Raw genomic sequence first — 21,753 nt, forward strand, 5'->3', positions numbered from 1 at the left:
TAAAAAATAGTCCAATAACATTTTTCTTTGATATGCATTTGGGAAAGGAGTCACATAAATATGCTGCATCATGTACTGTGACAACAGTATGTAAAGTGATTCTTTAATTTCTTTTTCTCAGAAAAAGAGACATGTAAAATGAAGTTTTTCAACTAAAAGAAGAAATGTTTTGTTTTATCAGATTTCAATAACAATTTTCCTTTCTCCACTCCAGTGGATTTAAGCGCCAAATTCTTCTTGTTGGACCTAATATTTTGATGACAGCAAAATCTGAGATTAAATCTAAAACTGACCGGATCCAGATAATTGTTAAAGCAGCAGCATGCCACATGGGTATGATTTGAAACAGAAATATGTAAAGATTGGACTCAGATATAGTATAAATGATCAGGTATTAGAAGATTTGCTCAATGAACAAAAATTAAGTATGCTTTTACACTGGAAATAAAACAAGGATATGCATTTGTACCAGGGGGGAATCTGTGCTAAATCTTATGCTGTCTTTCAATAATATTGCACCAGTATGAGTTTGGAACAAGTTACAATAAGGAGTCATGAGGCCATCATCTTATGTTATACAAAGTAAATATTTTTACACCACTGACCACAGAAGACAGGGATGAGAAATGGGTGTTTCATGCTATCTGGGAAAATTTTCATAGAGAAGTAACAGATACATCAGACAGATTGATAATAAAATGAACATAGAGACATTAGATTAAAATAAAACAAGGATTTGACAAAGAGGGAGGTACACTTACTTTGTATTTCCATATTCATGTTCATACTTCCACTGCATCTCAGAGATATTGCAGATATTTCATGTTCTGCCATTACATTTGTCGGCTTTAGTTGCTACCTTTCAGATTATCACCTTTAACAAGTTTTTTTCTCATCATGGACAGATGATCAGAATCAGAATAAAAACTGAACATTTACATTGGATACATATCATTCATATAATATCAAGTTTATTTTAAATTATATGAACAAATTATCAACCAAATGAGATAAGTTCTTGCAATAGTGATGGCAAATTGAACCCGGTGCCTTAATTGAGCAGGACGTGTAAATCCTTGTGGACTTTATCACTGTTCCTGAGTCAGTCTCCTGATCGGTACCACTGCACAGCAGGATGAAGCGAGCAGCTGTGAAATCTGATCTCAGATCGGTGCAAGAGAGGCCACGTAACCACGTCGCAAGCCTCGCGGTATTTACGCTACCCAGAATCCCTTGCTCGTCCTTTCTGCCTGAACCGACATGGTGGGTGCATAGCTGACTCTTCTGAGGAATTACTTTACCTATTGTATCTGTCTGCATCCCAGTAATTACGCGTATTCTTACATTGTAAAACATACCTATGCATTGTATAGAGGCTGCCGTTGTGTACGCAGTCGATATTTTGCGTTGATGTTGTTGTGATTTTGGATAAAACTTGGTCAAGCTGAGCATAGTGTAACCGGTGCGAGTAGCGCTGTGGCTGCCTGTCAGGAGCTAAAGCTAACGTGGGTGAACACGCTTGATTCAGGAGCATTTGCGGCATATTATTCTGCATTTTCTGTATGATACTGAACAGCCAGTTATCTCCTAACTTTGTGTGGTAATGTTACTACTAGAAGCACAGCAGTGCTGTTAACGCCGAGTGGTCTTACATGTGTGTATCCGGGTGGCTCACCCGGTAGTATTAGCTGAACGGGCCCGAGAATTGCCTGCTTGTTCAAATTGTAAAGCTAACATTGAAGCTAGCAGCAGTGTCTCAGATATAGCCCACAGTTTTCAAGTATTAAGTCGCTTGGTAGTTGCTTCAAGCGAAAGCGGCTGTGTTTTAAATTGAGTTTTTGAATTGTAGCAGCTAAGCTAGAGGCATAGTCTTGAAATCAGATTGAATGGTATGCTAACAGCACTGTACACTGAGTAACGTGGGAATTTGGCTAGCTGTCTCATGCTATTAAGACTTGTCTTTAGACAATATGTTTAAGTAAGTTGGAAACAACATCCAGAGATTAGACGAGGCTACCCCTCATGCTGAGCAATGGATGTAACGTCTAGACTAGAGGTTTTAGAACTGATGGCTTCATGATGCGAATTTTTTTTTTTGGATGCAATTCTTAATGTGGGATGTATTTGGCTTCCATTGTGTCAGTGGTATAAGGATAATTTAAGGCACAGCTTTAAAACAAAGTTTGATCTTTAAAATATATTGTATAAAAGTATTTGCAGCTCAACTGATGCATCCCAACATTGTGTTTCTCTTGACAGCCTAAGGGAAAGAAGGCTAAGGGGAAGAAGGTGGCACCGGCCCCTTCAGTGGCCAAGAAACATGAGGCCAAAAAAGTTGTGAACCCCCTGTTCGAGAAGAGGCCAAAGAACTTTGGCATCGGTGAGTAGTCCTAGCCGATGTTTTTGGGACAACTAGGAACTGTGTTTCGTGCAGATGATGTAAACGAATATTTGCTATCTTAACACAATGATGACAATTTCCCACCAAGATCGCTGATGCACTTTGACAAGCAAAAGTCCCGTCCTCAGTTTGATTTCAGTTACTTAACATTTTTTGGTCATTTATTTCCACAGGCCAGGATATTCAGCCCAAGCGTGATTTGACACGCTTTGTGAAATGGCCTCGTTACATCCGCCTGCAGAGGCAGCGCTCAATTCTGTACAAGCGTCTGAAGGTTCCCCCTGCAATCAACCAGTTCACCCAGGCCCTGGACCGTCAGACAGGTAAGTTTCAAGAGCTTTGGAAGCAAGGGAACTAAGGGAGTGCTTTGGCATGCTGTAGTGGCTAAAATGACTATTGGGTTCTAAATAGTGGCGTTGCAAATGATGTGAAAGAATATTTGCTATCTTAATAGCCGTGCTGACATCCACCAAGATCACTGATGCAGTTACTTGAAATGCCATTCACTTGTCATGATGTAGAACAAATCACGCACGTAGCCTTTTCTGGGTGGTTGGTGTTAATGTGCATTGTTCTCTTCCTCATCAGCCACACAGCTGTTCAAGCTGGCCCACAAGTACAGGCCAGAGACCAAGCAGGAGAAGAAGCAGAGGCTGCTGGCCCGCGCTGAGCAGAAGGCAGCTGGAAAGGGAGATACCCCTACCAAGAGGCCCCCTGTCCTCCGTGCAGGTGAATTAGAGCTAAAAATGTACTGATTGTAGTATAAACTGTTAAATGATGTGAAACACACCTGGTTAATCAGTCTAACTTATAGTGGATATTAGCAGTTTTTCACCACAAGTGACTGAATTCATCCAATAGTGGTTTTAGTTGGGCTTCGTTTGAAAACCTTGAACACCACATTGAAGTTAATTTATTAGTTACACAAGGACCCATATTTTAATTTGTCAGTATAATCTTATGGAACTTGGCCTGAATGCAGTGATGTATTGAATTTCTTCACCTGAAACTGCCTTGATGTTTTTTATTGAGCTTTTTAACCCTGAGCATTGGCCAAAGAGACAAATAGTTGTTAGGAGCTGGTTGTTTTGATCAGTTTGATCTGAAAAAAAAAAAATTGTTCCCCTCCTTACAGGTGTGAACACTGTCACCTCTCTGGTGGAGAGCAAGAAAGCCCAGCTGGTCATCATTGCCCACGATGTGGACCCAATTGAGGTAAGTTTATCATGCATTATTCTGGCAGCCTTGGGACTAAAGTTCAGTTGAATAGTGGTCACTAGCAATGATGTCTGAATTTCTTCACCTGAATCCTCTGTGTGGATCAAAACATACGAGCTTTTTAAATCTGAGCAGAGACCACAAACCAAGAACAGATCTCTTTAAACACATCTGTTGTGGACATTGTCTTTATATTATATCCAGCAGTTTTCTCTGAAATTATCTAAAGCTAAAATTGAATTACTAAACATTTGTCCTGTGCTTCTCCTGCTTTTTCTAGCTCGTCGTCTTCCTGCCAGCTCTGTGCCGCAAGATGGGCGTCCCATACTGCATCGTCAAGGGCAAGGCTAGACTGGGCAGACTGGTGCACAGAAAGACTTGCACTTCAGTCGCCTTCACACAGACAAACCCGTAAGTTTGCACATGAACTGAGCTCAAAGTGTAATGAGATGTCACTAGTTTCAAGACTATTTACTAAGACTTTGGGACTAAAGTTCAGTTGAATAGTGGTCACTAGCAATGATGTCTGAATTTCTTCACCTGAATCCTCTATGTGGATCAAAACATACGAGCTTTTTAAATCTGAGCAGAGACCACAAACCTGGGACGTGTTAGGCTTTTTTTTTTACTGAAGAAAACAATGCACTATTGATGTATGCACTTCAATGTTTTTACATGATGCTCTATAGAATGACTCAAAACCAGGCTAGTTAACAAGACAATTTGAGAAGACAGCTATGAAATTTGGGATCTGTAGAAACCACCAAGTGTGTATAATGATGCATTTATCTACATTATCCTTACTGAATTGTAGCTCTGTCATTGGAGAGCACTGTATTAACCAGCCTTTGTTCTCTTCTAGTGAGGATAAAGGTGCACTTGCCAAGCTTGTTGAAGCCATCAAGACCAACTACAATGACAGATACGAGGAGGTAAGCATTTGTTTGAATTCAGGTAACACTACAAGTACAAATGTTTGCAGATGTCAAAGAATAAATAGCATAATTTAAACCATCTGAATTTTGTTTTCCAGATCCGTCGTCACTGGGGAGGCAACATCATGGGCCCGAAATCCACAGCCCGCATCAACAAGCTGGAAAAGGCAAAGGCCAAGGAATTGGCCACCAAGCTTGGTTAAATTGTTTGGAATAAAAAATGTATGTCCTAAAAGAGCAAGACTGTTGTTGTTACTAACTAAATATATATTTTGGAACGAAGTTGCAACTCAAGAGTCATTGAACATGACAGAATCTGGAAAGGTTTTTTTTTTTAAATAAAACTGTCCCTACTCCATAAGGGATTTGTAACACAAAGGGACTCCTGGGTTCTAATACACCTGTTGTGTGGTGCATTTGCACAGGATAAACAAAGTTTGGAAAGGCATTAAAAATGGGTAAAGATGTGGAACGCCCTCCATGTGACAAACTTTGAGTAGTGAAGCATCTCTTCTTTAAAAGCCACAATAAAATAGTTTTGAGTTGGTTTACCCACTGTATGTATTCAAACATAAATATTTGCCACTCATTTAGATGAAGTAACTGGTGATTTCTGGCTGAACTTGGATATAAACTTAAGTTGCTCCTTAAGCTTCTGTCAGTGTTTTTAAATGTCAATATAGTTTAGTACACAGCTGTTGACTGCTGTGCCTTAACCACCATAACATTTTGTGCTGGACTTGACAATAGAAAATGGAGACAATATAATCCCCAGTCATAATGATGCTGAGTTCTATGGGACTAATATCATATTGTCAATGTTAAGCAAAATATGCAGGGTAATGTGGATAAATCTTTCAAATTGGGCACATGGTAGATTGCCAGGGATTAAGATCAGCTCAATTATTACAATTTCAAATACAGCACTGGGGACGAAAAGTCAATATAAATCACTCAGATGATCTGAGATGGAAGTTTTACAATTGTCTACAGTTCCATGAGTTGATAGTGAAATCGGGTTATCCAAACTAGAAACTGAGTGCCGTTTCTGGGAAAGAAGCAAGACAAAGTCATAAGCGGTGAGCTTGATTTTAAATATTTGAAAGAAATGTTCAGGTCTGTCAAGTGTTGGATGTCACAGCAGCTCACTTACAAGTGTCTACTGAAATGTCAAATTCAGCAGAAAAACACCCACTCACTTTATGGAACACTTTTGAATAAAACGTCCACAAGCTTAATTTATATTAATTTATTCTCATACGTTTCAGAGAATAATTCACAGCTATTTACATATTTTGATCGATGCAGCACAAATCAAGTACATGAGGTTTGCTCAGCAACATTTCAGGCCGACCGTTTCGTCACATTACAGTTTCATCTTCTTGACGAACTTTGCAAACCACATGTAGGACGTGACTGCACACAAGCCGTACCTAAGAAAACAAGAGTGATTAATGACAAAATCAGTTCAGTGAATATATAACCATGAAGAGTACAGAGTGGATTATTTAAGCATTGAAGGAGCTTAAGAGACAGAAAGGTGCCACCTACCATGTTGCTATGTACTGAATGTGTTCATTCCTCAGTGTAACCCTCGTCTGTCCACCTATTGGTCCTCCAGGAATGGTGCTCCCTGAATGAAACAAGACACATTACAACAGTTCCCTTTTCTGCACACATGTCGAATAATTACCACCAACTGTATGAGTGGATTGTATGTTTAATCAGATATTCACATGATAACAGCTGATTCACAGAGCATCATAGACTTTGCTGTCGATGAGACCTTACCCAAGTCAGCGTCGATGAAGATGGGCTCTGCTCCGGTGACGCTGGCCATGGTTTCCAGGTCTCGGTAATGCCAGCGGTTTCTCTCCACATCGTTTTGCGGCACGAAGGGTTTGCGTTGCTCTGTCTGCCGAACTACCCCGACCACCTCCACTTCATCTTCAGTCTGCACAAACGCATTGTCACTGTTCATTTGAGTCAGTCTGAATAAGCTGCAATGCTCACAAATGTGAGTGTGGCTGTATGGTGCCAGTTTCCTCTAAAGGGCGAGTTCACCCAACAATTATCCAGTCATCCTCATGCTGATGTAAATTTGAGTGAAGTTTCTGCCATGAGTCTAACAATGCTACAGTGGCGCAATGCTAAATCCGTGGAGTACACTTTAAATCAAACAGATGTGCATATGATCTGGAATACTAACCTGTCCCTTCATCCTGGTCTCCGGTCTGATCTTCTGCCTTGGTACGTAACCTCTGTTCACCAGGATTGTGATGCTGCAGGTGAAGATGCAGTTATTATAAGCACAGGGTTTATTTTAAGAACATAAAAACCTTGTGCAACTGTCGTTTGATCTGTTGTCTTACCCGAGGTCGGTGCAGTGGAATGGAGTGATGACATTTGCCCCGGTCTCTCCGCTCGAAGACAACTGGCCTGCCTCTCTGGCCTCTTTCTCTGGGTCGACTGGAGAGCGGGGCAGGATGTACATCTCCTGTGAGTGGTCATACTTTCCACGCACCTTCACCCTTCTGTACTCGAGGCTTTTCAGCTCATGAGGGCTAGGATCCCAGGAGAAAAAATGATACGGAAATCAGCACAGTAATAGTTAACAGATGCAGATTTTGAGGGAGGGCAAGGACAAGTATCACCTTCAGTCTGAGGAGGATTTATTGTTATTTCCTTGATGGGGTTTAAACACAATGCAATGTAAGTCAGTGAAGTGCAGTCTTTGTTTTTTTTGTTTGTTTTTTTTTTTTATATATAAATGTTGATTGTGGACCTAAAATTTAGCCATGACACTGGATGTCGCACACACAAACTTGCATGTTTGTATTTCTACAAATGTATCATCTGCTTAATAAAATAGGAGACAGATATATATCATAAAATATGTGAGCCTGTCTTTGTGTGACCTGCTGTTCAATCCTAAGCGTGTGTGAGAATATAACACTGTACTGAATGGATGACACGCGCACTTACTCAACAGGAAGGGGGATGGGTTCTGCTGTGGTGAGTCTCCTCAAATCAGCGATGAGCTCCATCTTCCACTGACGTCGTTTCACCTGCAGAGACACAAAAGAAGCATCTGAGTCCCCCAGACGACAACAAACCAAGGACACATCTGCATTAATTTAAAAGACACAAAGTACATAAGCTTTATACCTGCCATGTCCCAAGGCCAAAGGTGGCGGCAGGGATGAGCAGCAGAAACCATTTGAGGAAAGAGTCTTCTGCTTTATCTGCGCTGGCTCCTGTGGAGTTCAGCTGTCGCACGAAGGGAATAAACCTGCCTGGAAGTTCACATCACGCAGAATATGTGTGAATGTTAACCCTTACAGATCTTCCATGGAAGATTATTCAAAGTGGCATTCAATTAAGCACTACATGAAATAGTTTATACCTGATGTTGATGTGAATTGATATTTTTTAAAGTATGCAAGTATTTAAGTATGCAACACATTAACATTAAACTGTCTAACACACTATACATACGTTTCATGAGCTGTTTGCATGTTGTAACCTCATTTCTACAAATCTAAAGACAATTTTCTGAATACCCAAACACCATAGATTGTATGTGTTCTTCTTGTGGTAACAAACTAGCAGTATATATCTTAAAACAAAATATGAATACAGCATCTGATTTCTGTGAATCATGTCCCTCTCTTGGTTTAATTAATTCCCAAGGACTATTTGCATTGAATTCTGAGCATTTTGTGTTGAGGAAGAGAATGAACAAAGGTGAGTCCAGTGTCATGACTATGTTCTTTAAATTGAGCATATTTCTTTTTTTTTTTTACCGTCTGCACGTTTGAAGAGTGGCTGTCTGGTCAAGAGGAGAGTCCTCTTGATGTAAACAACATAAGTCTGCAATGACACAAAATCAGCACCCACCACAGAAAAATGACTTTCACAACACTCAGTGGAGTTTTTCTTTAGGACATAAAGACGCAGATATGAATAATAGAACGAGTCATTTACCTGTTTCTTTACTGTCGTGAGCACCCTGGTGGAAAAAGCCAGCACTGATTTCAAGGAAGCCATTCTGGATCAAAACATCAGTGAGAAAACAGGGAGAAACTGGACGAGACAACCGACTAAATGTCAGCTACATAACTGATCCGAAGGGGGACCGCTTCTCGTGTTACCCCTTCCGGTTTGGTGACGGTCCGCCCCGTCATGTTCCCCCACGTGTATACAGAAATGTGTTGATATTTTCTACCAGTGAGTTCCTGCTTTCCTTCACGTCTCTCTTTTTAGCTGGATTTAAGGTTAATTTGCAAACATGGATCTCGCCTCCAAGGACTCGTACATCCAGAAACTCGCAAGTAAAGTCTTCTCTCAACGAGACCAGGAGCCAAAGAAAAGACCGTTCGGTAATGTTAGCTTACCAAATTTACACTCTCCTCTGTTTAAGTACTCTTTTCTGCGCTTTAAGTACAAGTGTGACTGTTATAGTTCATGTGTGGAAAAGCATCTTAAACTCAATTATGTGTAGCAACTATGGCTGTACAGTTGTCCAAAGGAGGCGCTACAGTGTTTAAAAAGCTGGTTTTCCTCATGTAGTTGTATTTAAGATATCAGGTCGAATATATATATATATATATATATATATATATATATATATATATATATATATATATATATATATATATAAAAGAAATAATAATCAGCAATATTATAACTAATATATAATCATGGTAATCTGCATTCAGCAAAAATACAAAATATCCTACATTCCCAGCTTCTAAAAGGTGAAGATTTGCTGTATTTTTCTCTGGTTTTATACCTGTTAATTAGTATCTCAAGGTTTGGGACTGTTTAAGAAAACGTGGGAGATTGAAAGACATTGTGCTCCTGGAAATTGTGGCTGTCTTGTGTTGTTCCAACACCAAACAGACAAAGTATTAGTTCATTCATTTGATTTTGAATTCATTAATCCAGTGTTTCCCAGAGAGGATCGACTGATATCTTCTCTCAGGGCTGATACCAACTACTTGTAATCAAGGAGACAAATTCCTGCTCTTTATAATTATTATGTTAATCTGTTGGACTTTTATCAGCTGTTATTGGCTTTTGTCTTATGAGGAATGAGGAAAATGTGGAAATGAAATGAGTATGAGTTTATACTCTCTTCCCCTTTGGTCACAGAAAATCAGATCTGCACTAACTTTCTTTTTCCAATTTGATGACATTGCTTAAGCATGTTTACGTTCCTAGTCTGGTAACTGTAATGACAACTGCAGCATCTTGGCAGTCCAACAGACATCATAGTGTATAATATACCGTATGTAACCATAAATATATGTCGTGTTCTCTGTGTTTAGCTTATTTCAAGGGTAAAACTGACACTGGTCCACCAAAGAAGAAGAAAAAGTGTAAAAAGAAGCATTTTAAAGAAAAGAGCTCCGATGAAAAGAAACTCAACCCAAAATCCCAACAGAAGTCTTCACCGTCTCCTGCAGCACAGAAAGGCCCAGCCTCTGCAAAACTGAATGGCTCCAAATCTCAGAGCACAATTGTATCTACACCCCAGCCGCCTAAAGGTATTTTTCATTCTTACTGTCTTTTCCTGTTATACAAATGTGTTTTTGTGTCCTACAGTCAGATTTTGTCCCGTTTTTTTCTTACTCAAAGGAGCAAATGCAGAGTCCAACTTCTCCACTGTAGATGTACTGCGCAAGAGACTGCACGAAAAGATTGAAGAGTCCAGAGGGCAGGTAGGCAGTATTTAAAGATGGTGCAGACAACAAAAGGAAAACCACACGGAGGCTTTTTTATACACTGTTTATACACATTAATGACAATCTGACATCTGCTGGTCTGTTAAACTAACATGTTACACTTGTTTTCTGTCAGGGAGCCCCAAAGGATGCAGCATCAGAGGCAGTCCAGGCAAAGCGGGCAAAGCGAAAGCTGGAACGGGAGCGCAAGAAGAGGAAGAGGAAAGAGTTTCGAATGAAGCAACTGGCTGAAAAAAGTGGGCAAGAACAGCAGCCGGAGATTAAACAGGAAGAAGAGCCAGTCCAAAAGAAGGCAAACAAAAGAAATGAATCAGCCATCATCTTCAATACAGTGCAGACGGTGGAAGAGGGATATGTCGACAAGATACAGAAAAAGAGGAACAAGAAACAGAGCGTGAAGGGCCAGATAACCCCACTGACAGGGAAGAACTACAAGCAGCTGCTCAGTCGTGTAGAGGCCCGCAAAGCAAAACTGGAGGAGTTGAGGGAGAAAGACGCTGGGAAGGCCCGCGAGATGGAGGAGAAGATGAAGTGGACCAACTTGCTTTACAAGGCAGAGGGCATCAAAATTAAAGACGACGAGAACATGCTGCGCACCTCGCTGAAGAAGAAGGAGAAGAGGCGTGAGCAGAGGAAGAAGAACTGGAGCCAGCGCAGCGAGAGCGTCATAGAGAAGATGCAGCAACGTCAGGACAAGAGGCGAAGGAACCTCCAGAAACGCAAGCACGCCAAAACAGAGAAGAAGAAGGACAGGGCGCGGAAGAAGGGCAGAGTGCTGCCTGAGGACTTGAAAAAAGCCGCAGTTTAGAGGAAGGACTTTGTAACGACCTAGGCAATGTCTAAGTACGTCTGTCTTTTTGTGGCAGTATGACTTATTAACATGATATGAACAGTGCACATATTGTACTTTTGCTCCTTTTTTAAGAAGTAATATTATGTATGTTGCGGTCAATAAAATGTGGTTCTTCTTTGATCATTATGAACATGATGTCAACCTGTGTTTTTTTTTTTTTCTTAGAAAGGAATAGCTGGATATTTTGGGGAATATAGCTCATTCACTTTAGGTGAGATGCGAAGATTGATGATAAGGGCTATCACGATATCGGATTTTCACTGGAAAATTATCGCTGACAACATAATTTAAGATAAAGATGTTGCAATATTTCCAGAAATGTTTCATGAATATCAGACAAATTCATCTTTTGCTTTGTTTACCATGTGTTTTCTCTGTGTTTTTAATGGAAGGAACAACACTTGGTGGAGAGAGTTTGTAACTATAACTGTACAAGAACAATTACATTTGCTAGCTAGCTAACAATACTGCAGCGCCTTCCTCTTTCTCCGTTTAATGGTGGGTGGCTACAGGCATTACGGCACATTACCGCCACCGATGATGACAAGGCAAGATTGAAAACAAATTATTTAAGACTGTTATTGTTTAAATATAGCCATTATAATCAATACTGGTCAATGGCGACATCCCTAAATAATAAAACGCTCTGCTTTTACTCTAAATATGATGCAAACAAAACATTACCTGAAGCAAAAAGACTGAAAACAAGGAAACAGCACCTGACCAGCGCCTCTAGAGCTCATATATTAACATGTTGTATATTTTAAAAATATATATATGTATGGAAATATAGGAACTGAAAAAGTGACAATTTGTGTTTTGATGTTGGGGTTAGGTGCTGGACTATTTTTTTGCTTGGCACAGAGAAAGTCTTGTAACACTTTGAGGTTACCAGGCAACCAGCATATAAACTCCTCGAGCTACTTCTTTATCATTTATGCTAGTGTTAATTTTGCATACCCATCATGTAAAATGCATTTTTAGTTGGTTGCATTTTACACTGAGCCATGAAGCACGTTCCCTATAGAGCAAGATTTACGTCCTGGTAACTACAAGGCTGTTTCTCCTTCCACCCAGACAGAAAGTAGCAATGAAAACACAAGGAGTTCAACGGGGACGTTCCATCACTTTAGAACACCAGCTCACAAATGTCTTATTCGTTTGCAATATGTGAATAAACTATGTGACAGTATGAACAACATTTTGAATGTAACTGGGAGATTCGTTCCGGACTATTTCTTTGCTAGGCGCAGTGATAGTGATGCATTGAGGTTGCCAGGCAACCAGCATACAGGCGGAGAGTGGCATCACTCCAGCTGCTTCTGTAGATGCTAATATTATGTTTTTTAGATATGATATGATATGTATTTTTATGTCTTAAGATTATATATAGATGGTATCTGAGCTTTCTGTGTTAGAAATGTTTAATGATGTGTCAAACACGTTTAGCTATCGCTGTTTTTTAATGCACTTTTTCATATTTGGTGTAACATCCTGGTAACTGCCGGGCCGTTTCTCGCTCCGCCCACACAGGAAGTAGAAATGAAAATACAAGGAGGTCGAAGGGGAGGTCCAAGCACCGGCGCACTCGATTTTGGCGAAGAGATACATGTCTGCAGTTGTTGCAGATCAGGCAAAACAACACATTCATAGGAAACAGTAGTGCACTGGTGTCTTTGTGGCTGATAAGCCTGTGCGCTCTTATAGCGATGATCATAAATTGATGGGATTAATCAGGAATCTTGCCACAAATTGGACTGTAATTCGACAGACTTTAATAAGAAACCCTCAAAAGGTGAGTACAACTGTGCGGAACCGAAGAGACACTTCTGCAGTGCGATATATGTTGTGCTTGAATATGTGCTTGTATTTCAGATAATCATGGCAAGACAACTTCATGCGAGCAGAACAGACGGTGTGGATAAAAACGTTTGGTACGTGGCGACAGTTTATTACTTTTCCACGACTTAATGATTGACTCAGGTCGATTTGTAAAAGATAAGTTTGATTTTACAGATGATCGGGTTTGTCTCTGTTTGTATTGACGCTGTGACTTAACAGTACGTTTCCCCTTTTTCAACCCGCAATATGATCATCTGATTGGTGGAGTATAGGGGTGGAACACAGCCAGTAAACCAAGTCCTAAAGATATATGTTTAATGTATTAAAATAGTGAGATTATATCGTATGATGCTGTTATACGATGGTATGTAGTTTCAATTTGGAAATCTTGAAACTTGAAACTATTTTTTCTTTTTGTCCCTTCCCAAACTCTTGCGCTCATAACTTCTGGCTAAAAGAAAGAAAATTTATAATGAAATTTTCTGTCCTTTTAAACATGAAATATATTATAAAGTAATTTCCCTTTAGTGTTTTTTGTGTTTTGAATAGCATTTCAAAAAACAAACAGATACTCAAACTAGCTGCACTATGGCAAGAAAGATTTTTTTTGTGTGTTTGATTTTGTAATTTTGGGCGATTTCGATTTGGTTTTCTTGCATTTTGACTGTTCTAAATGTTTGCACTTAAATATAATTTTTGTAGTCCTAATTCTAATTTACTTATTTTCTTACCCATTCATGGCGACATTCATTGTGCAATATTAAGTATTGATGAACGGCAATCTAACTCAAAGTAGCTCACATTGAGAGACCATAAGATATGACTATCACAGGACATGATATTTGATGACGTACTGTAGTATCTGTGTGTTTTCTACACATTTTGGGTTACTAATTGTTTCTCCTCATGTGAGTTAAGAATACAAATAGAGTGGATTTACAGCTCCAGGGGTCAGAGTGGTAACTGTGTAAGTGCCAAAGGTTATCAGGTGGCAGACCAGGATAAAGCAGTAAACCTAAGATTGACCCCCACGCCAGATGGTGGGAGAAGCCCAAATGTTTGTGTTTGTGCCCGTAGAAGAGCAGGAAACCCACTTGGGTCATTTTGGGGACAAGACATGAAGTTGAATGCAGCCAAGTTAGATGAGTTACGAGGGAAACAAGTCAACTCCTCTTTTAGTCCATTGGATAATTCACCAAAGTGACCAATTAGGAGAAGTGGGTGTGTGCTAGAAAGGGACTCTAAAAACCCTCGCACAGGAAGAGAAGGAGGGGTGGCACTTGGTAGAATTCCTAAGAGCGAAGGCGTAGGAGTTCTGATAGGGCAAGAGGGCAAAAACGTTTGGCATTACTTTGCCCTAGATTGGAGAACATCAGATGTGGGGCCACACTCTGCTCGGACGCTCGGCTAACCGAAGTTTGTCTCAATAAAGACTGCTCTATCATTCCACCCAGCCTTGCCTCCGCAGAATTCTTTTATCAACATACTACATGCCGACACCTTTGAGGAAGACAGCCCAGAAACTACAGTACCTATGGCTGACTGATTTGAATGATCATTTTCATAACCGCCATCTGACTGGTTTTGCACCAACAGGGTTGAATTCACACAGCTGGCGGCAGACTACAAAGCAGTGAACCTTGGACAGGGGTTTCCTGACTTTGCTCCTCCAAAGTTTATCCAGGATGCTTTCTGTAAAGCTGTGAGTGGAGGACCCATCATGCACCAGTATACCAGACCATTTGTAAGTGGAAATACACACCTGTTCATGGTTTTATCATTCAGAAAATGTCAGAGAAGCATGCTCACCTTTAGTTCATGTTTGAAGGATCTGAGTCATTTTTACTACGTATTCATACGACGGATGGATGCAGAACAAACAGTGAGAGTAACCTTCAGTTCTCATGTCCTTTCTCTCCTCAGGGCCACCCTCCTCTCGTAAGAAGTCTGGCCAAATTCTTCAGTAGGATTGTGGGACATGACATTGACCCTCTAGAAGACATCCTGGTCACAGTTGGAGCTTATCAGGCTCTCTTCTGTGCATTTCAAGCTCTGGTTAATGAAGGCGATGAGGTATGAAAATCAGCCTGAGACGGATCAGTGCAGGGATAACTGTTAAAAACAATAAATCTTGAATGTTTAGAAATAGCAAAATTTGAAAAAAATTGTGGAAATATGCTTGAATTTGAATATAATTTCCAGTAAATGTTTGATTTTCAACACGACCTGTTTTTAAGGGGTTGTCAAAAACAAGAATATTGACAGAAACATGTCTTTCAGGTGATAATTGTTGAACCGTTCTTTGACTGCTACCAGCCGATGGTGAAGATGGCTGGAGGAAAGGCGGTGTATGTACCTCTGAGGCCGGTGAGTGGTTGACACACACATTACAGTGCATCTTTTGACAGCCTTGGTCACCTTTGTTTGAATTTACATCTTCTTTTGTTACATTTCAGAAAGCTGCGAGCGGGGCCGTCCTGTCAAGTGGAGACTGGGTTCTTTCTGCTGAGGAGCTGGCCAGTAAATTCACTCCACGCACAAAAGCCGTCGTTATCAACACTCCCAACAACCCAATAGGCAAGGTACGAGTTTAAGGTTAACGGTTTGTGAGACCGGCCAGCATCTCACTTATTCGACTGACACATTCATGTCCTTGTCAGGTTTACAAGACTGAGGAGCTCCAAATGATCGCTGATCTGTGCATCAAACATGACGCGCTGTGCATCAGCGACGAGGTGTACGAGTGGCTGACTTATGACGGAGCCGAGCACGTAAAGATAGGTGAGATCCAGCTCGACAAAATTCCCACAAAGTATAAAACAGTATGATGAATATATTAATTTGAATATCGATATACTGTATGTACAGCCAGCCTCCCTGGGATGTGGGAACGAACCATCACTGTTGGCAGTGCTGGAAAGACCTTTAGTGCGACGGGCTGGAAGGTAGCGCACAGACTATGTAATGTTTTCATTTTGTTTACTGCATGTACTTATGATTACCTGTTTTGTCTGGTCTCAGGTCGGCTGGGCCATCAGCTCTGGGCATATTGTGAAACACATGAAAACCATCCACCAGAATACGGTTTACCACTGCGCTACAGCTGCTCAGGTAAACACGTCATTCTTTATCATTTTAGATGAGTTTGTAGAAACAGAACCTGGTTTCTTGTGGAGGGCTGTTTTTCTTTTGCGCTATCAAACTGCCCAAACATTATTTCAATTCATTTCCCACCTTGTTTTTCTTATTTTGTCCTTCTCATCCATTACTTTCCTCAACAGGAGGCAGTGGCTCAGGGATTTGAGAGAGAATACGAGGTGTTTGGGACTCCAGAGAGCTACTTCCAGCAGCTGCCTGCGATGTTGCACCTCAAGAGGAACAAGCTGGCGTCGTGTCTGGAGAGTGTGGGTTTGCAGCCCATCATGCCACAGGGAGGCTATTTTATGATCGCAGACATCTCCTCTGTCAGTGAGTGAAGAACTTGTGCGCCTGTCTCTGATGGAAATCTTTTGTTCCTCCGTTTATTCTCTGGTTTGTGCTCTCTTATTATTTTTCACCTCGGTTTGTTATTTCCGTACAGAGGTGGACTACAATGACCAGAGCTCTGTGGACGAGCCAAACGACTTCAGATTTGTTAAATGGCTAACTAAAGAGAAGGTAAATATCACTTTCAGTTAATACTGAACTGCATTTATTGAAGAAAATTTCAGATTTTTTTCTCACTTTTTACTGCATGATTTTGCTTTCTTTTCTTTAGGGTTTGGCAACAATCCCCGTCTCTGCGTTCTACAGCCCAGAGCACAGCAAGGAGTTTGACAAATACATCCGCTTCTGTTTTGTCAAGGTAAATTCAACTCAGCTCACTGAAATTAATTTAATCCACGCCGTCTCTGCCACCTCACTCAGTTGCTCTTTTGTCTCGCAGGAGGACTCCACCCTGGATGCAGCAGAAGACATCCTGAGGAAGTGGAGTCAAGGACAGTAAAGTCACCTGTGATGAGAGGCGTTACCCGTCCACCCAGATTTAATCAAGCAATCACTACTTAAACTGATTTTGGGCGCCCTCCTCAGTTCAATGAGCCATACTGAGTGTTTCTGTTGTACATTGTCACAGTAGAGGCACGAGAGACATGATGTCCACTTTCAGTATTTCCTTGCCCTGTGACTGTAAAACACTCAGGTTTGAAAAAAAAAGCAGTCCTTTTATTGATCCTGTGCAATTATTTTAAACAGAAGTATTTTTCAATGTTAGAACTGATACTCAGTCGAGATATTTGTCCTCAATCTACCAAGTTATTTGTAAAGTTTTAATAAATCCTAATGTTGTATTCGTCAGTGTTACTCTTCTCTGTTCTACAGCTTCATCTGCACAGTGTTTGGCTCATGCCTGATAAAGGGAAATGTGTGTTTATTACAGTCTTTGGATGTCCTAAGTTGTCTGATTTCCAGATACAACCTCTTTTTTTAAAAAAAGTAGTGATGCTGTGTAAAACAGTTCAATCAGAACCTGATCATTGATCATCTTTATTCAAGTATACACCACTTACATGGAAACCTTTGAATGTCTGATGCATCATGTCGTGCATGAGATTTCAAATCAAGCAAAATATAGTTGATGTCATTTTTTGAGGCCCTAAACATGGAAATAATGCAAGTTTATATACTTTTATGCATTTAGCTCTTTAATAGGTTGTTTGTTCCCCCTAAGCACTCAATTCTGACAATTTTAAATGCACAAAGCTCAGTGTAAATAATAAAATTGATAATCATCGTGAATTTTTGCCCTGTTTGCATTACAAAATGTCATTTTTCTGCCGGCTGTTTGAATGATTCCTCTGAAAATCGCATGTAAAGTGTTCATTTTCAGTGTTACCGTTATCGAATTTGAACTTGGGCCATGTAAGCAAATAATATGTGGACCCATTGAGTTTTCCAGCTTATTAATAATGTAGGCAGGAAAAATAAATGATTGGTTGTGTTCAGACTCCCGTGGATTAATGCCAGGGGCACATACAGAGCTGACAGTCTGGGATAATAAGATAGGAGCTAAAGATAATTTTTACATAAATGTCCAGGATCAAGGTGAGGTTAATGAAGTAGGACTGTGAATGCAGGACTTTCAGGCCTTCCTGTAACATAGTACTGTAACACTGTGTGATTGGTAGTTGAATAAAAGACCTGAAGACTTCTTCCACCTCTGTCATATAAAGGTACAAAAGGTTAAACGGTCGGGAGAAGGTGGGGTGTAGGTGACTGAGTGTTTTGACGCTCAGAGTTCAATAAGAAAGTATCGGCAGGTGGCTGCAGAAGTTCGGGTGCTTCTCTTTTGATAGTCGCAGCTTTTTTAATCTCCGATAATCATGTCAGGACGACTACGTGCTTGCAGTGCAGACGTTGTGGATAAAAATGTGTGGTGAGTGATAATGACACAGGTGGACTTTAGACACTTTGACTCCTGAGCTAAGCATGAGTTTATGAGCTATAAACTACAAACGGTCAAGACACTGTTCTCTTTAGTGGAGTCCAAACTGTTTGGTGTTTTAAGCCATTCACACTGAAAGAAAAAGGTTTCTGCTAGAGGCAACATTTAGATTGTCATGCTTGTTGAAACTCTGGGATTTTATAACCCTAAGTTAAGTCTGTCAGGAAGCTGTATCCTTCCTCTTCTGCTTGGGACATTAATGTCTTCATTGCTAGAAATTGCCATTTAAACCCAACAACCGTCCTGCTCCTGAACTGTATCCTTAAGTGTATTATGCATTGTTGTGTTTTGACCCTCTGGGCTATGGTACAGTTGGCTCAAAAGGCTGGAGACATGCCACTAGATTTTTGTCATAGTTGTTCCTCATACTCCAGATGATTGGAATAATGTCACCACCCTGGTTGACTAGCAGTTTTGCACCAACAGGGTTGAATTCTCACAGCTGGCGGCAGACTACAAAGCAGTGAACCTTGGACAGGGGTTTCCTGACTTCTCTCCTCCAAAGTTTATCCAGGACGCTTTCTGTAAAGCTGTGAGTGGAGGACCATTAATGTACCAGTATACCAGACCATTTGTAAGTGGAAATACACACCTGGTCATGGTTTTCTCTTTCAAAAAATGTCAGAGAAGCATGCTCACCTTTAGTTCATGTTTGAATGATCTGAGTCATTTTTACTACGTATTCATACGACGGATGGATGCAGAACAAACAGTGAGAGTAACCTTCAGTTCTCATGTCCTTTCTCTCCTCAGGGCCACCCTCCTCTCGTAAGAAGTCTGGCCAAATTCTTCAGTAGGATTGTGGGACATGAGATTGACCCTCTTGAAGACATCCTGGTCACAGTTGGAGCTTATCAGGCTCTCTTCTGTGCATTTCAAGCTCTGGTTAATGAAGGCGATGAGGTATGAATATGTCATTAATGCAACATTTTTCTTTTTTCCAAGATGTAAACAAACTAGGTTGGTGTGCTTTATACTTAAAAACAAAAAGGATCATTGTTGCAATTTTATTCGGTTGAGCGGTTTATTCTTCTGGTTCCATATTGGAGAAGGACACTTTTTGGGTGAATTTCTCCAAATGTTACCTCAAAAACACAAACAATGCAAACAGATGTGCTTTAAATGACGTGTGTCTTTCAGGTGATAATTGTTGAACCGTTCTTTGACTGCTACCAGCCGATGGTGAAGATGGCTGGAGGAAAGGCAGTGTATGTACCTCTGAGGCCGGTGAGTGGTTTACACACACATTACACTGCTTGCAATCTTTTGACAGACTTGGTCACCTTTGTTTGAATTTATACAACTTTTAAGGAGTTTTGTTTTCTTCTGTTACATTTCAGAAAGCTGCGAGCGGAGCCGTCCTGTCAAGTGGAGACTGGGTTCTTTCTGCTGAGGAGCTGGCCAGTAAATTCACTCCACGCACAAAAGCCGTCGTTATCAACACTCCCAACAACCCAATAGGCAAGGTAAGTGTCTAATGTTAAAGTCAGACAGTTTGCGCAACCATATTTTTCTTTGGCCTTTATGTGGCTTTATTGATAGATCAGCTGAAGACTTGACAGAAAACAGGATGAGAGAGGGGGAGTGACATGCAGCAAAGTCTGACCCAAGTCTGCTGCAGTGAGTACAGAGCCTCTGTACATGGGTCACCCGCACTAACAACTGAGTTAAACAGCGCCACGGCATCTCACTTATTTTACTGACACTTTCATTCAAGGTTTACAGGACTGAGGAGCTCCAAATGATCGCTGATCTGTGCATCAAACATGACACACTGTGCATCAGCGATGAGGTGTACGAGTGGCTGACTTATGATGGAGCTGAGCACGTAAAGATAGGTGAGATCCAGACAGAGCTCAACAGAATGCACACACAGTAGAAAGCTGCAATACTGATATATGTATTATAATGATATATGTACAGCCAGCCTCCCTGGGATGTGGGAACGAACTGTCACTGTTGGCAGTGCTGGAAAGACCTTTAGTGCGACAGGCTTGAAGGTAATGAATGCACAGTCTGAATATTCAGGTAATGTGTTCTTCTTTGTTGAACTGTTTTATCACGACCTGCTTCTTTTCAGGTTGGCTGGGCCATCAGCTCTGGGCAAGTCATAAAACGTCTTAAAGCCATGCATCAAATGTCTGTGTTTGATTGTGCAACTGCTGCTCAGGTAAACCCAATAACGTATTAATTATCACATATGTTTCTGCACATGATGTCCTGTTTCAGTCCTGTGCAGCTCATGTTGTCCCCCTCATCCACTGCTGCCTGTAACAGGAGGCAGTGGCTCAGGGATTTGAGAGAGAATACGAGGTGTTTGGGACTCCAGAGAGCTACTTCCAGCAGCTGCCTGCGATGTTGCACCTCAAGAGGAACAAGCTGGCGTCGTGTCTGGAGAGTGTGGGTTTGCAGCCCATCATGCCACAGGGAGGCTATTTTATCACTGCAGATATCTCATCTGTCAGTGAGTGAAGAACATGTGCATCTGTTACTGATGGAAATCTTTTCTTCCTCCGTTTTTTTCTCTGGTTTGTGCTCTCTTATTATTTTTCACCCTGGCTTTCTGTTTTACAACAGAGGTGGACTACAATGACCAGAACTCTGTGGACGAGCCAAATGACTTCAGATTTGTTAAATGGCTGACTAAAGAGAAGGTAAATATCACTTTCAGCTAACTCTGAACTGCATTTATTAAATAATATTTTAGATATGTCTCATTTTTAACTGTATGATTTCACTTTTTTCCCCCTGCAGGGTTTGGCAGCAATCCCCGTCTCTGCCTTCTACAGTCCAGAGCACAGCAAGGAGTTTGACAAATACATCCGCTTCTGTTTTGTCAAAGTAAAAAAAAAAAAAAAAAAAAATGCATTTTATGACATTGAATTAAATCTTAATTTGATTGTTTTTCTTGTTTTTAATAGTGTTGCTTTGTGACAGTCCTTCCACTCAAACTCTCTCCCCTTCTCTTAAAGGAGGACTCCACTCTGGATGCAGCTGAGGACATTTTGAGGAAATTCAATCAGTGATATAGCCTACAATATGGATTTAATCCTCTGGTTAAAACCCTCTTGGCTAACATGCCTTGTAAATATTTCTGTGCAATATCTTTTTTTCAGTTGATCAATAGAGTATCCATGTATCTAAAAGTTTAATAAAGCCTTTCACAAATCCACTTCTTTGTTACCCTCTTCTGTCCGCATGGCCTTGTAGACAAAGTATGTCACAGTGGAAAAGCAAAAACTTGTAAAACACTTCACAACTTCAACAGTTAA

At 40.6% G+C, this 21,753-nt stretch overlaps 5 protein-coding genes and 5 non-coding genes across 11 annotated transcripts; 9 read left to right on the top strand and 1 right to left on the bottom strand.

Annotated features, from left to right (window-relative positions):
- The first annotated feature begins 2,032 nt into the window (after positions 1-2,032).
- Positions 2,033-4,792, top strand: rpl7a (ribosomal protein L7a). Its single transcript, XM_037117687.1, has 8 exons — positions 2,033-2,038; positions 2,260-2,380; positions 2,575-2,724; positions 2,990-3,130; positions 3,537-3,616; positions 3,900-4,030; positions 4,482-4,551; positions 4,653-4,792. Exons 1-8 carry the CDS (start codon positions 2,033-2,035, stop codon positions 4,755-4,757), a joined length of 804 nt encoding a protein of 267 aa, XP_036973582.1. The 3' UTR covers positions 4,758-4,792.
- LOC119030650 lies at positions 2,430-2,501 on the top strand. Its single transcript, XR_005078365.1, has one exon. It is a non-coding gene; the product is annotated as a small nucleolar RNA SNORD24 (small nucleolar RNA).
- Positions 2,819-2,887, top strand: LOC119030651. The gene has a single exon (XR_005078366.1). It is a non-coding gene; the product is annotated as a small nucleolar RNA SNORD24 (small nucleolar RNA).
- Positions 3,378-3,452, top strand: LOC119030648. Its single transcript, XR_005078363.1, has one exon. It is a non-coding gene; the product is annotated as a small nucleolar RNA SNORD36 (small nucleolar RNA).
- Positions 3,679-3,755, top strand: LOC119030649. The gene has a single exon (XR_005078364.1). It is a non-coding gene; the product is annotated as a small nucleolar RNA SNORD36 (small nucleolar RNA).
- LOC119030640 lies at positions 4,134-4,210 on the top strand. The gene has a single exon (XR_005078356.1). It is a non-coding gene; the product is annotated as a small nucleolar RNA SNORD36 (small nucleolar RNA).
- Positions 4,793-5,788: 996 nt separating the features above from the next.
- On the bottom strand, positions 5,789-8,737 carry LOC119030370 (surfeit locus protein 1). The gene is made up of 9 exons (XM_037117891.1): positions 8,542-8,737; positions 8,361-8,427; positions 7,723-7,850; positions 7,540-7,622; positions 6,927-7,118; positions 6,764-6,836; positions 6,346-6,508; positions 6,106-6,187; positions 5,789-5,987 (listed from the first exon to the last, which is right to left on the bottom strand). The coding sequence occupies exons 1-9, from the start codon at positions 8,602-8,604 to the stop codon at positions 5,921-5,923; spliced, it is 918 nt and encodes a 305-aa protein (XP_036973786.1). The 5' UTR covers positions 8,605-8,737; the 3' UTR covers positions 5,789-5,920.
- A 59-nt stretch (positions 8,738-8,796) lies between these two features.
- On the top strand, positions 8,797-11,292 carry surf6 (surfeit 6). The gene is made up of 4 exons (XM_037117890.1): positions 8,797-8,936; positions 9,888-10,106; positions 10,198-10,280; positions 10,420-11,292. The coding sequence occupies exons 1-4, from the start codon at positions 8,846-8,848 to the stop codon at positions 11,110-11,112; spliced, it is 1,086 nt and encodes a 361-aa protein (XP_036973785.1). The 5' UTR covers positions 8,797-8,845; the 3' UTR covers positions 11,113-11,292.
- Positions 11,293-12,437: 1,145 nt separating this feature from the next.
- On the top strand, positions 12,438-17,334 carry kyat1 (kynurenine aminotransferase 1). Its single transcript, XM_037117886.1, has 13 exons — positions 12,438-12,952; positions 13,033-13,091; positions 14,596-14,743; positions 14,923-15,072; positions 15,280-15,366; positions 15,456-15,581; positions 15,660-15,780; positions 15,868-15,944; positions 16,021-16,110; positions 16,281-16,467; positions 16,580-16,656; positions 16,757-16,843; positions 16,925-17,334. Exons 1-13 carry the CDS (start codon positions 12,881-12,883, stop codon positions 16,982-16,984), a joined length of 1,341 nt encoding a protein of 446 aa, XP_036973781.1. The 5' UTR covers positions 12,438-12,880; the 3' UTR covers positions 16,985-17,334.
- An 868-nt stretch (positions 17,335-18,202) lies between these two features.
- Positions 18,203-21,653, top strand: LOC119030368 (kynurenine--oxoglutarate transaminase 1-like). 2 transcript variants are annotated; one of them, XM_037117888.1, is made up of 12 exons: positions 18,204-18,412; positions 18,908-19,055; positions 19,235-19,384; positions 19,622-19,708; positions 19,822-19,947; positions 20,199-20,319; positions 20,405-20,481; positions 20,562-20,651; positions 20,759-20,945; positions 21,059-21,135; positions 21,236-21,322; positions 21,454-21,653. In XM_037117888.1, the coding sequence occupies exons 1-12, from the start codon at positions 18,360-18,362 to the stop codon at positions 21,505-21,507; spliced, it is 1,257 nt and encodes a 418-aa protein (XP_036973783.1). In that variant the 5' UTR covers positions 18,204-18,359; the 3' UTR covers positions 21,508-21,653. The 2 variants fall into 2 exon arrangements, with proteins under 2 accessions (XP_036973782.1, XP_036973783.1); XM_037117887.1 differs by lacking the exon at positions 21,454-21,653 and having other exon boundaries at positions 18,203-18,412; positions 21,236-21,440.
- Positions 21,654-21,753: the final 100 nt, after the last annotated feature.

This window comes from Acanthopagrus latus, chromosome 12 (genome assembly GCF_904848185.1).
Source record: "Acanthopagrus latus isolate v.2019 chromosome 12, fAcaLat1.1, whole genome shotgun sequence".
In the NCBI taxonomy this organism is placed as follows: domain Eukaryota; kingdom Metazoa; phylum Chordata; class Actinopteri; order Spariformes; family Sparidae; genus Acanthopagrus; species Acanthopagrus latus.

Bases quoted from the DNA above. Each gene is read 5' to 3' on its own strand.
- rpl7a (XM_037117687.1), top strand. The intron at 2,381-2,574 runs GTGAGTAGTCCT...TTATTTCCACAG, and splicing joins GCCAAAGAACTTTGGCATCG to GCCAGGATATTCAGCCCAAG. The intron at 4,031-4,481 runs GTAAGTTTGCAC...GTTCTCTTCTAG, and splicing joins GCCTTCACACAGACAAACCC to TGAGGATAAAGGTGCACTTG.
- LOC119030370 (XM_037117891.1), bottom strand. From the start codon at position 8,604: ATGGCTTCCTTGAAATCAGTGCTGGCTTTTTCCACCAGGGTGCTCACG. The intron at 7,851-8,360 runs GTAAAAAAAAAA...GTGAACTTCCAG, and splicing joins ACTCTTCAAACGTGCAGACG to GCAGGTTTATTCCCTTCGTG. The intron at 6,837-6,926 runs GTAAGACAACAG...CTTCACCTGCAG, and splicing joins TTCCACTGCACCGACCTCGG to CATCACAATCCTGGTGAACA.
- surf6 (XM_037117890.1), top strand. From the start codon at position 8,846: ATGGATCTCGCCTCCAAGGACTCGTACATCCAGAAACTCGCAAGTAAA. The intron at 8,937-9,887 runs GTAATGTTAGCT...CTCTGTGTTTAG, and splicing joins GCCAAAGAAAAGACCGTTCG to CTTATTTCAAGGGTAAAACT. The intron at 10,281-10,419 runs GTAGGCAGTATT...GTTTTCTGTCAG, and splicing joins TTGAAGAGTCCAGAGGGCAG to GGAGCCCCAAAGGATGCAGC.
- kyat1 (XM_037117886.1), top strand. From the start codon at position 12,881: ATGGGATTAATCAGGAATCTTGCCACAAATTGGACTGTAATTCGACAG. The intron at 13,092-14,595 runs GTACGTGGCGAC...TTGCACCAACAG, and splicing joins GGTGTGGATAAAAACGTTTG to GGTTGAATTCACACAGCTGG. The intron at 15,582-15,659 runs GTACGAGTTTAA...TGTCCTTGTCAG, and splicing joins CCAACAACCCAATAGGCAAG to GTTTACAAGACTGAGGAGCT.
- LOC119030368 (XM_037117887.1), top strand. From the start codon at position 18,360: ATGTCAGGACGACTACGTGCTTGCAGTGCAGACGTTGTGGATAAAAAT. The intron at 18,413-18,907 runs GTGAGTGATAAT...TTGCACCAACAG, and splicing joins GTTGTGGATAAAAATGTGTG to GGTTGAATTCTCACAGCTGG. The intron at 20,652-20,758 runs GTAAACCCAATA...TGCCTGTAACAG, and splicing joins ATTGTGCAACTGCTGCTCAG to GAGGCAGTGGCTCAGGGATT.